At 35.7% G+C, this 13,211-nt stretch overlaps 1 protein-coding gene and 1 long non-coding RNA gene across 3 annotated transcripts in view; both read left to right on the top strand.

Annotated features, from left to right (window-relative positions):
- LOC114466913 (uncharacterized) overlaps positions 1 to 7,429 on the top strand; it is a 32,854-nt gene extending 25,425 nt beyond the window's left edge. For both annotated transcript variants that reach the window (XR_003674481.1, XR_003674480.1), the window contains exon 3: positions 7,291 to 7,429. This is a non-coding gene — a long non-coding RNA (uncharacterized LOC114466913). The remainder of the gene's footprint in view (positions 1 to 7,290) is intronic.
- A 188-nt stretch (positions 7,430 to 7,617) lies between these two features.
- On the top strand, positions 7,618 to 12,257 carry LOC114466907 (homeobox protein Hox-B7-like). The gene is made up of 2 exons (XM_028452778.1): positions 7,618 to 7,939; positions 11,421 to 12,257. Exons 1-2 carry the CDS (start codon positions 7,618 to 7,620, stop codon positions 11,921 to 11,923), a joined length of 825 nt encoding a protein of 274 aa, XP_028308579.1. The 3' UTR covers positions 11,924 to 12,257.
- Positions 12,258 to 13,211: the final 954 nt, after the last annotated feature.

Genomic DNA, 13,211 nt, shown 5'->3' with positions numbered 1-13,211 from the left:
TGAGAAGTATGACAACATTCAAATTAGATGGTAGAAATATTGTGATATACCCAGAAACACTAATGCATCAGACATTTTCCTTGAGCAAACAAAACACCCTTATGTTTAAATATTGTGAAGTGGCTAATTTAATTTTAAATATGCTTTCAGCTACTGTACTGTACTGTACTTATATTTCTTGCAGCTTCAAATGAAACACTTGTAACTTTATGGTGCTCTGATAGAAACACGTTGAAACTTGAGTTTTTCTCTAACACAAACAGTCTTTCTGAAATTTCCTCACATTGACTGGACTTTCCTGTGGTCACCTTGTCATTGTGATTCAGGCTTTGCACAAACGGTGTGCACTTCTCTAAAACTTATTATTTCACACTGTCATTATTATTTAGTTTTTAAATCTTTGAACATATTTAACACAAATGGGCAATTTTCTAACCTTTATATTGTGACTTTAAAAGTTCCCAAAGCTGTAAAACGTATTCCAGTTAGAGCTGGGTGATATATCGAGATTCAAGATATATCAAGTTTTCTATTTTGGTGTCATTCAAAATTAGAATTTTGCTGACATTGATATTTTTAAAGTTTTGTTTTAAAATACTTGTTATAGGAGTCGCTTTGATGGATTTCAGTGTGCTGTTTATCCTAACCCAGACTTCCCCCCTAAACAAGCCACACTACAAAACTCACTCACACGTGCTGTCCCTTAGAGGAGAAAAAGACTGTGTGGCACATATTGTGCAGCTGTTTGTTAGTAAATATGCCTGTGTGGCATTTGGATAATCACATTCAACACAGAATTGTCTTTCTGGTCAGATTTCATTTGAAATAAAATTATCAAGATTTATATCGTATTTTTGCTATTTTGAGAAAATATTGAGATATGAGTTTTGGTCTATATCGCCCAGCCCTATAACAGCAGTTTAAACAATCCTGAACATACCGATATTCACAAATTTCTTAAAATGAATTAAAGTTTTAAATTCTTTAGCGTGCACTGCAGCACTTCTCAGTGATATCTTTCATATTTAGCGTGGATGAAAGTAACGATAGGGCTTCTAAAACAAACAGTATATGCACCACAAAGCCAAACTAATCTCAGTGTGTGTCAGTGCTTCTATAAATCATCTTAGTGCAAAGAAGCTGCAGGTAGGGATCAAGTTACACTCCTGAGGGGAAGATGCTCCCCTTGTTTAAGTTGTGGTAGCGGAAGATTTGAAAATAATTGATTGACTTAAGATTTAAGTATAATGGTATTTTAGTTATATTTATTATGAGGATCAAAAAATAAAACAATATGTGACATTCATTTGTATTTTTCATAAAACTGCACATTTTAAAACATTGTAAAAAGCCTTTTTTAATTTTTAATTTATTTTTTTTTAAATCAGACACTACTCGTTACATATGACTTTAAAAAAAAAAAACATTGAAAGCTTTATCATTATAAACCTTTCAAGTATGAGTCTTACCTTTCAGAAGATCAACCTTATTTGAAATAATAGACCTATACATCCATCTGCTGATAGTACCATATTTAAAGTAGATTACATTTACACTCAGCAGGTACAGTTCATGGCAGCTCTGAGTTCAGTGCAGTGGTTTTTGTGATGCTCAGCTCCTTACAGGAACACCTATATATGCATGTATTTTAACACGTTTTCAATCTCATGGTTTGAATTCCTCAGTGTTGACGGTTCCTTGTCTGACATGAGGCCCTCATATATGATTTTCAGCTCACATTGCACCGCTGAGAGTTGCTGTGATTTATGTACTTCACCTCAGGAGAAGGCGCTATGAAAACTTTACACAGAGTAGAGTAGAGTAGAGTAGAGTAGAGTAGAGTAGAGTAGAGTAGAGTAGAGTAGAGTAGAGTAGAGTAGAGTAGAGTAGAGTAATAGAGTATAGCCTCAATGTAAAGCTGGAGGTGCAGTGTTGTCACCGTGCATGTTTAGTAGCCTATAAAAGATTTTTAGGCGTGTTCAGTCATGCACTTTGGTTCCCAGGGAAAGGTGCAGTATAAGCCAGCAGAGGTGAAAGTAATAGATTACAAGTACTCACTGTAATTGACTTGCTTTTATGGGTACTTGTACTTTTTTGGGTATATTTGTAAATCAGTCATTTTAGTTGTACTTAAGTATGCATTTTAAAAGAAGTAAAGTAATTTGTTACATTTCTACACCAAACCATTACTGAGTAAATTATCATTTTTTTCATTTTATAATGATCAACAGCAATTGGGAAACTACAAAAAATAAAATAAATGACCAGACAACAATCAAAACGTAAACATGCACCGTGCCAGTTTAACCTTTTTTTATTTTTATTTAAAAAAATAATTCTTAACTTAACCTAATTCTTTACTCGTGAGTTAACATACCTGTGACTAATGCAATTTTATCAATATTAGATTTCATAAATTTAGCTGTACTTCGAGCATGAGAATTTTTTGTATTTATTTTGAGTTGATTTTTTTTTTTTTTTTGGTGTTATTTGATTTAATAAAATAATTGTACGTTTTGATAAACCTTTATTTTATGCAGCCTTTGTGGGGGGGAAATAGGTTCAATATATTACCAAAAATAAACTTGGGGGTAAGTATAGTAACTTTTACTTTGAGTACTATTTAATTGAGCTACTTTTTTACTTTTATTTGAGTATTTTATGTATGACTTACTTGTTGTAAAAAATGAATTGAGAAACAGTACTTCTACTTGAGTAGTATATATCAGTACTCTTTACACTTCTGTAGGCCGGTGTGTATTGTTGTGGCACATAAACGGCAGCTGCTTGGTGTGTAAAGGCTGAGAGTTGAAACAGGGGTCACGCTGCTATTTTCCAGGGACGCAGAGGCTGTCTCACATTGACCAGCAGTGGGTGTGTCATAAACCCGTAAATCTCTCTCTCCCATCCGCTCACCCAAGGGAGAAAACGCAGCAGACTCTGCGTGTGCGAGCGTGTGTTATTGGAGAGGCACATGCAGTGGATTTTAAATTCCCATCAGAAAGGTGCCAATGATGTAGTGGCACAAAGCGGCTCGGATCAGACTGTAGACTCCACCACATCATGGTCAGGGTAAACTTAGAAGTACACTTTATGTCATAATAACGTGATAACGCCTTCTGAGAATTATTTAATGAGCATATTTACTGCATCGTTGAGGACCTTAGAAATGACAGTCATTTGCTTCTTCAAGGTGTCACCAGGGGCCCAGACATCAGTGGATTGACTTATGATTATATGTTATTCACTTTTCATTGGTGCACGTGATCTTATGCGATCATCAGACTATAGATCTATACAGTTATGTATATAGGTTAAGTGAAATGCATTGTTTCATTTGTTTTGGTCTCTGAATGATTCTCATTCACCAGTTGAACGTGTACGTATTTATTTATTTATTTATTTATTTATTTATTTATTTATTTATTTATTTATTTTTTAAGTGTTTTGAGTCTGTAACAAAAGTCAATGTGTTCCGAAGTCACACATTAAAGACCAGATGCTTTCTCAGGATTAAATGGAAACATTTTTGAATTTTTTTTGAAACAATGAACAGGGGGATCAGAACCTGCACCCCTCTGCCCAATTTGACACAAGAGACAATAATAATAATAATAATAATAATAATAATAATAATAATAATAATAATAATAATAATAATAATAATAATAATAATAATCAAATGGGGGAATAAACTAAAACAGAAACAACAACAAAATGAACATAGTAAACAGATTTAGACTGCATGCATTTAATCAAGACAACGATTTATTGAGACTATAACTCTCTGTTCAAGATTTACCCAGCTTTGGCCAATCGTTAGTATTTTTCCTATTTGGAAAAATAACTTAATTTAAACAAAAGTAATACAAACTAAAAATAAAATAAAATAAATTAAAAAAATTAAAAAATATCCTAAAAGAATGTGATACTTTTTCTTTTTTCTTTATTAATTTTTAAATTTTTATGACAGTTTTAAGATGTTGCCACATGTAATAATATCCTTAGCAATGATACATTATTAAAGTCGTTTTCACTAAGTTTTTTTTTCTTGTTCTTTATCAGTTTGCTTTATTAAAAATCCTTCTTCTGCAAACATCCAATATTTTCATAATGCAAATTTTTTGTTGCTAGGTTTTCATAGAAATAATTATCTGTTTTTAGTTGTTATTTTGGAGAACTAAAAGTGAACATCTGACTTCAACATATGAGGAAACGAAACAACAAACTTTCAGTAGTAAATAATAAATAGTTGAAATAAGAGGTCATTTTGAAAGTAAAAACATCATTGCGTCCTTTTTAAAATAAAAGCATTTTGACCTTAACAATGGGTAATACTTCATTGGCTCATTTTTCCTCCTCTCTTAGCCAGTTCAGGATTTACAGCACATGGCTGAAATTCTTATTCCGCCTTGATCCACGCACTAAAACAAAAGCGTGGACATGATGTGGAAATTGACAATATGTGTCTTTTCCTCACTTATGAAGCGCAGCCTGCAAACTCTAGTCCTTTCATTTCACTCTACGTTGTTTACAGCGATATAGGGCACCGGGCCCATAAATCTTGTGCTTGCTCTGCCAAGACAGCTCCATTTGTATGCACCGTTTTAACCGACAGCATCCTCTGCCCATTAAAGCTCTGCCTCCTCTTATCTGCAGAGCCACTGTCCCCTGCAAACACATGGAATTCTCCAAACTCTTCGTTAGCCTCTCCAACACCCACTATTAGATGTAAAATACATGTATCTAATAGGATATATACACACACATTTTAAAAAGTGGATAAAACATGCAATTGTGAGGCGGGAGCGTCTTTGCGCAGAGCTGCAGCGGTGTCTGTGATGAAAACCGCGCGTTTGTTTTGCTATAGGAAAAAAGAAATAAATACAAGCATATCGACAATTTTCTTTGTTGTTTGTGTCAGCGGGCGAGAGAGCGCAGAAGGTAAGGAGGAATTGTAAAAGGGTTGACACCCAGAGCGACCGGCGCGCTTTTGTGTGTGAGAGAAAAAATGATTTATTACCGCAGAGGCGGTTCAAACAGAGTTCACGGAGGAGCTAAATTATGGTCTTGCTGAGCCAGTATATCACAGATCCTATCTCCAATTCAGAGTGTGTTCAAGGGTGTAAGTTAGGGAAAACAAACGAAATTTAATTACTTTCTGCCCGTGTCAGCCTCCCACTCAAATATCCACTATTCAAATAATAAAATATAGCAATTATAATTTTAATATTATTCATTATTTCAGTCAGTCATTAATGAATATAATGTAATGGAGAGCGCATCCTGTCCCTTGTCCTCTGCAGCACTATAGGCGGGTGTACACCCTGGACAGGGCGCCAGTCCATCACAGAGCAAACATGGACAGACCAAAAGACAAATACACTATTCACTTAGATGTTTCTGATGGTGGGAGGAGACTAGAAAGTACACAGAGAAAACCAGGCAAGTATGGGGAGAACATGCAAACTCCATACAGAAAGGATAAAAGTGTCCACAAATAAATAAATAAATAAAAAATTAACAATAATACAACTTGAGTATAGGAATTGATTAATGATGCACTAATGATGATAATAATAATAATAATAATAATAATAATAATAATAATAATAATAATAATAATAATAATAATAATAATAATAATAATGGGGAGAACATGCAAACTCCATACAGAAAGGACCAAATCCTCAAAAAAATATTAAGTAATAAAAAGCAAATATTACTTATTATTACTGTATAGCTTGTTAATTGAAAGCATCAATAATAATAATAATAATAATAATAATAATAATAATAATAATAATAATAATAATAATAATAATAATAATAATTTCTAGCTAACATGCAGAAAAAGTAGGTGCTTTAAAGTAAAGCTTTACCCAAATGAATAAATAATAATTAAAAAAAAGACCTGCAACCATTTTTTTCAAAAATAATTAATTTGCTCTTTTCTCTGTATTATTTGAAAGTGAAACCACTGCCAAATTAAGGTCATTTCATGTTTAAAGGTGAAGCCGATGGGTTATTAAATGGCAGGTTAAAGTAGTTGACTTATGTCCTCGCCCAGTCATAAAATACCTCTTGTATCAATAAAATGAATAAATCTAAGGATACTGTCTCCACTGTGGGGGTTCAGGTAAAGCCTCGGCTAGAGGCAGGAGGAGTGAATCGAGGAGTGGGGGGTGGGGGATTCTCTCTTTCCCGAGCTATGCAACCCTGAGTGCATAATCCATCACCTCTGAGACATCTACAGAGGTTTCTCTCGACAGCTTTGTTGTCGCGAAACACCAGAGAAGAACCTAAAGCCTGGCTCAAACAAGATGGATTCCGATCCAAAAACGTGCAAACATTTGTGTTGTTATGGGGGGAACATTTAGGTCTTCTTTTTCTTTTAAAATATTCTAATATGTGCTGTTGATATTTTCCTCATTTAAAACCCAGCTGCTTGATTTTTAAGAAGGGAAAATTTATACTTTTGATACAAAATCTTAAAATAAGTTGCATGGTTCATATTTTATTTATTATTATCTTTCTCTGCAATCTGAGCACTGGATGCTGTTGGTGATGGCGGATTAATGCAAATGATTTGGATCATCCCGTATAGGAAAGAAAGACTAATGAGTTCCTCCTTTGTCTTTGTGTGGCAATGACTGTCATGCTTTGTTTGACCACTCCCAGTGAATCCTGCTGGTGAGGACAGTAGGAAACAGATGCTGGGATTTTTTCGATTTCCCTTTTGATTTCGTTATACTGTACAACCGAATTATATAATGTATATATGTAAAAAAAAAAAAAAAAAAAGACGAACTTTTAATATGCTAGATAAAATAAATGCTATATTTGTTCAATTATTTTTTTTAAAATAATGCAATATATGATATATTAAGAATAAATAAATAATCATAGGAAATATTGAATCTTACAATAGCAAAAAGTGTCACCTTAATGCATGTACACAATTACTTCTACATGCCTAATAAAAATAAACATCGAAACTGTAACACGCATCAAAACAATCCCAAATCCTTCAAAAAATTGATATTTGCAACAGAGAGTCTCGTTTTTCTCCAAATAAATGCGTCCTTTAAATACAGTTTTAATTTGATCCCAAACCTGCGCTCAATGTTTAAAAGAGACGCTCCTCGCCATAAACGTTCATCTGGACCTTTTCCCTTTTCCCTCTTTCTCTGCACAACCCACAACTATTCTCTCTCTAACGTGGATCTCTCCGCTCCTGGCGATAATTCATATTCCGCTGTGTGTGTGTTTTTTCCCCTTCTTCTCTAGGTAAAGAAAGGCAGGCTGCTCATGGAAATGTCTGAGGAAATATGGCAGACGCTTCTTCAGGCGCACCAAGTTTCCGGCGGAATACTTTACAAGAAGCTCAGAGCTCATTGGAGGACGGTTCCACGTGACTACGACACCCCTATGGTAAATATTATTCATATGTTTCCACATGGTTACTCCAAGTGTTACTTCCTTCGTCACTATATCCTCCCAGATTAATTGTGAACGCTTATTATCAAAGATAAACGCCCCCCCCCCCCCCCCCCCTAATCTTTTTTTTACACTGCAAAGGGACTTGTGCATGTTTTTATTTGATGAGCTGAATCCATGGACACCCGACAGTCGACCATCACCCTGCCTTTGCAGCTGCATGGCAACAGTTTTGCAAAGAGTGCTGGACAAATGCCAGACCTATACAATGAGGGAAAAGAAGGTGGGGGCCAAGAAGAAGCTATGACCTTCTTTGCTGGTGTGAATTTCAGGTTGAGCCCAGATGAAGAGGTTGAGTGCCCACTTGGGCCTGTGGTTCACTGCCATGCCAAGGACGAGCTGGACATCCAGAGCAGGAGTTGCAGCCTCCTCACCATCTGCCGCTCAGGAGTCATCTTTCCCTGGATGAAATCCCGGACAACTGTCTCACAGCACTCTGGTAACTGGCTTTTATATCTCCTCCTTGTTATTTTTAAAGTAGCCTATTTATAAAGCTTTAACACGTGTGCTATATATTTGTGGGCTACATTCATTATTAGGCACATTTGCTCAGTAATTGGTAAATAATGTATAATTTAAACTGCAACATATACTAGGGAATATATTAGTGTTTTAATGAATCCTTAAATAAGGCATTTAAACATAAAGATTAGCAAAGAAAAACTAAAAAAAAAAAAAATGTTGAGATGCACTGTTTTGCCAGGGTGAGTTATTTTGGAGAAAGCTTCATTTTATTGAGAGTGTGGGGTACCCCAAGGATTAGTGCTGGGACAAAAGTTATTTGCCCATAATGTCTAGTTATAAATGTAAAAAAACCCAAAAAAACTAAATCAAACATATTTTTTTGGAGAATGGAAAAAACCCTCATCCTTCGAAATGTATTTTAATGCAGTCAAATTATCCCAAAGTTGATCGAACATCGTCAAACTATACAATGTCAAAATAAAAGTTAAATACATGAACATAAAAACCAAAACATAGATTCCAAAAAGTTGTAATTTTAACATGAGAAACAGACTGTTTTATTGTTATTGTTTTTCATCTGAAAGGTTTTTGCATTTTGTGTTGAACCAAGTATTCGCTCCCAAGCATTTTTGTGTACAGCCAATGCTAACAGTCAGATTGGCCTGTGACTGACAAAAATGTATTCTAAACAAACATGAATAGGAAGCTTCAAATTTTTTTCTTCAAAATTTTCACTTTGTGTGTTTTTTTTTTTTAAACAATTTGTATGTCAAGCACTTATATATTTCAATAATTCATTAAAAAAAATTGGTATATCATAAACTGTAAACATCATTAACCAGGGCCAGAACAATGTTTTGCATAGGAAGGAAAATACTTCATTTCATTAAACTCTTGCATAGCTCATATATTAGACAGCTCTAAAAAGTCACCTGAGATAACATGTCTAATGCATTATGAATCAGATGTAAGAGCTCCTTCTTCTTAGTGTATGAATGAGAGTATGTGTTACTGCACTATTAATATCACTAATATTTAATTTCAGTATAGCACAACAGCAACTTAGTCAAAGCAGCAGTGAATGCAGGGACGCTGCTGTGTAAGGATGCATCACATGTTTAAAACTCAAATTTTTTAGACAGTATTTCTCTTTTACTAATTATTAACTTAATGTTTACTTTATATCTGACAGGACGAGCCGGTATGAAAGTAACCCAGGACAAAAGTATCCTAGGAAATTATATCAGACCCAACCAAATTGTTATGTCTTTCATGACATCAACACGTAAAGCACGCAAGCACTTCATTTTTAATATTTTTATTACAAAGACACAATACATTTATGGGTTGCATCGTGGGGCAGATGCAAGGGGAACATAATTGAGGAACATTGAACTAAACTCAAACATGCAAAGCTCTCCTGACCCGGCAAGAAAAAAAAAAAACTTTTTTGCTGCTGGTGAATAAAATTCAGTGGAAAATAGTCTTTCACAAGGAAACAATCCTCTTGTTATTGTCATGAGTAATGAGGCTGCATTTTTCATTTATTTGAAATGTTGAAAATAATTTTCTTTTGAGAAGCATGTTGAAATTAATTAATAAATAAATACATAAACAAATAAAACAAAAATAATTAAAAAAAAAAAAAAAAGAAAACAGTCAATGTTATTTTATTGTTGCTTTTTTCACAATTTAAGCAATGAACAATTTAAATAAGATTTGGCTTATTAGCACCTAGTATTGACTGGGACTTCACATGTAATTATGTGTGATGTTATCTTTTAAAATAATGCTTGTCTAAAACTGGTAACGCTTGAAGTTTTATACATAAAGGCTGACATTACGCTGTCATTATCATGACATGACACCCGTCATTAGCATGAATAAGGTGTCATGAAGGCTGTCATTAAGTGTTGTTTGTTACCCTAACCCTAACAGTAACCCTAACCCCACTAGAGCACCAGCAAACCCCAAAAATGCCAACATAGCTCCAAAGGTGTTATAATTTAGCGAACAACACTTAATGACAGCCTTTATGACACGTTTTTCATGCAAACAACAGATAATGACAGCGTAATGTCAGCCTTATGTATAAAACTTCAAGTAAAGCATTGTCAAGTATCCCTGTAATGGCATGTACTGCCAATATCAAGTAGTTCACTAAAGTAATTCCATTTTGGCCGGGAAACTCCTGTATTTTATCCCTCTTTCCCGCCGTCCTCCCCTATTAGTTTTATCCCGTATTATAATGTAGTAATAATTAAAAGAGAAATAAATTAAAACATTCCTCTGCCTCTCTAAACTGAAAGCTGGCACTACCCTCGTGAGAAATGCCACCTGAAGTGGCCTTGGTGGCAGTTCTCGCAAGATTAGTGCCGACAGTGGGACCAAACCTGGAAACAACCAAGAAGAGAGATGGAACTCACTCACACAGGTGAAAAAGCCAAAAGTGGCACATATTGTGCAGCTGTTTGTTAATAAATGTCTCTGCGTGGCATTTTTCATCAGCAAATTTAACCGAGAAACTTCATTTGAAATAAAATTATCAAGATTTATCTCGTGTATTGGCATTTTGAGAAAAAATATTGAGATATGAGTTTTGGTCCAGCCCTAGTAGGAACATTCACAGCATTTCAATATTAATAAAGGTCAGCATACCAGGTTCTAATTACTCAATTGTGTTCAGTAAGTGGTTGACAAGTGGATATTTTAGATTTCTTGTACACATGTTTTAAAATATAAGGGATACTGGAGCTTGGTTGGGGTGGTGGGACAGCTTGACATGAAAGTGTTACTTTCATACTGGCTTTCCCCTATATCAGATTTCATGAGTGCATAAACTCTCATTATTTTTTATTATACATAGAGAGGTAAACACAACCCTGTTTTGAAAGTCACAGTATAGTTGCATCAAACACAGCAAGTCTCAGTCTTTTCAAAGGCATAGCTTTCAAAGGTCACTGTAGGTCTTATTAAATACCCATTAACCCATGTGTGTCACATTGTTATCATGGGGGTCTAAGTATTGCTCATATACGTGTCAGAGTGAATCCCTGTAGGTAGTTATTTCCAGCGGTGGTCCCAGGATACCTTTTAAGTGACTGGGACAGGGACTTGACAGGCCTGCTTCTGTGTGTAGCTCTGATTAATGCGGCCTGTCAGGCAGCAGTAGTGGCGTCGGATGTTTTGCCCCAAACTGCTTTTTCCAGAGGTAACTTTCCCCAAACACATGACCAAGTAGACAGCCAGTCTTGTTCAGCGTCTCAAGCATGACTGAATGGGAGGGAAGAGCTGAGGGGTTCTGCTTGGTCTCAGGTTGATTGGCTGATCTCTGACACAGGCCTTAGTGGCATTTGGAGGTTTCTCTGTGATGGTTGCAGGACAGGACGGGAGAGTTAGAAGTGTGGTACTTCTTTTAATGCTCTCTCTTCTTTATGTCCCTCCTCTGTCATCAGTCAGCGCTGCTCCGTCAGACAGAGGAAGGCAAAGAAAGGAGAGGACAGCTTTTACCAAGAACCAGCTGCTGGAGCTCGAGAAGGAGTTTCACTTTAACCCTTACCTGGGTCGTACTCGCAGGATGGAGATGGCAGCCTGGCTGAAGCTCACAGATAATCAGGTCAAGATCTGGTTTCAGAACCGCCGAATGAGGTACAAGAAAGAACACAAGCTTGGGATGGGAGTACGGTGGTCCCAGTTGCCTCCCTGCAGCAGCCAGTCCAGTTTGCACCCCAGTATTACCAGAACAGCCTCGTGTTTTTCCCCGGCGTCCTCCTCAGACTTGTATATGATGAATGATTTCTCCCTGTCCTCTTTACTTGGCTCCTTTAGTGACAGTAGTGTTCACCCTGCAGACCTGCCCCATCTAAATTGCATACTTCCATCTCTTGAAAACGGTCCATCGCCCTCCTGCATGGGCGTAGATAATCATCATCATGCTGGCATTTCAAACTGGCCCTAGAGTCCCATATTTGCCATCCCTTCTGTGCTCATCAAAAACTCAATGATAAATCTAGAGTCACTTATGACTGGAGGATGTCTGATTAGCATTGCACGGCTGAAACCCCTGTCATCATTCATAGGAGTGTTTTAATTAAACATATTGGACATACAAAGCATGGACTCAACAACACTTTTTAATTACATGTTGCTTTCAGCTGTAAATTTGTATATGTGTGTAACATTTACATTGCTGCATGTTTGATGCATAAGGGTATGACTTTTTACTTCCCCTGGTTTGTCTGATTGTGGCTAAATACTTGATTAAAATAGTATTACATCAAGCCACAAAAAAATAAAAAATAATACTAATAATGAATCAAAAATTAATATTTGTTAAACAGTTGGTTGATGAAAATTTGAATTGGGGAAAAAGACATTGTAATGTTGAATCTGAAGGTCTTATAGTTTGGTAAATCCAATAAAAAGTCTTTGTTATCTGTTGGTTATGTGAAGCATCACATACTGTACGAACACAATAAATACATTTGGGAAAAAAAATGTGGATCTTGTGCAATGTTTACCCCGTCACTGATTAAAAGTACTTTTTTTAAGCCTTGTTTTATGATTAAAGATTCCAGGATTGGATTACAAATAGGAAAACTCTAAAGAATTTGTAATCCAATCAAGAGCTGCTTTAGATTCATTAAAAGCTGTTGTGCGTTTAAGTTGCACACAAGCCTCTCCCTGGCTTCTGCCTCTGAGTTCCCCACCATTAATCACTGAGACAAGACAGCTTTTCCAGCTTTCCAACCACAAGGTCTAAACCCAATGGGCACCATGACAAGATCTCCTGTCTTCGCCTTCCCTCTCACATTTCTTGTGTGGCACAGAAGTCCTTCCAACATACCATCAACCCTCATTTCACATCACCCTAAGAGCCAGTCAGAGGTTTAAAGAGTACTGATACATCCTATACTCAAGTAGAAGTACTCAACTTGAATGAAATTTTACTATTAAGTCAAACATAAAATACTTAAGTACACGTAAAAAGTAGCTCAATCAAATTGTACTCAAAGTAAAAATGACTACTTTCACCCCGCACATTTATTTTTGGTAATAAATCTTGCCATGGTTCCCTTGTATACAGTAAACATCTCATGTATAAACTTAAAAAGGAATAGACCAATCTTGAACAATTGGAACTTTATTTGTTTTCCTCAAAGGCATCTGTATAAAATAAAAGGTTTGTCAAAACGTACAATTACTTTACTTTACTTTATTCGTTTATTTGGAGAGGACAGTGGACA

This window comes from Gouania willdenowi, chromosome 7 (genome assembly GCF_900634775.1).
Source record: "Gouania willdenowi chromosome 7, fGouWil2.1, whole genome shotgun sequence".
Classification (NCBI taxonomy): Eukaryota; Metazoa; Chordata; class Actinopteri; order Blenniiformes; family Gobiesocidae; genus Gouania; species Gouania willdenowi.
Note: the sequence above shows the minus strand (reverse complement) of the source record. Positions and strands in the feature narration are given on the sequence as shown.

Excerpts from the sequence above, each read along its gene's own strand:
- LOC114466907 (XM_028452778.1), top strand. The coding sequence starts at position 7,618 with ATGGACACCCGACAGTCGACCATCACCCTGCCTTTGCAGCTGCATGGC. Across the intron at positions 7,940-11,420 it reads AACTGTCTCACAGCACTCTG|TCAGCGCTGCTCCGTCAGAC; the intron begins GTAACTGGCTTT and ends CTCTGTCATCAG.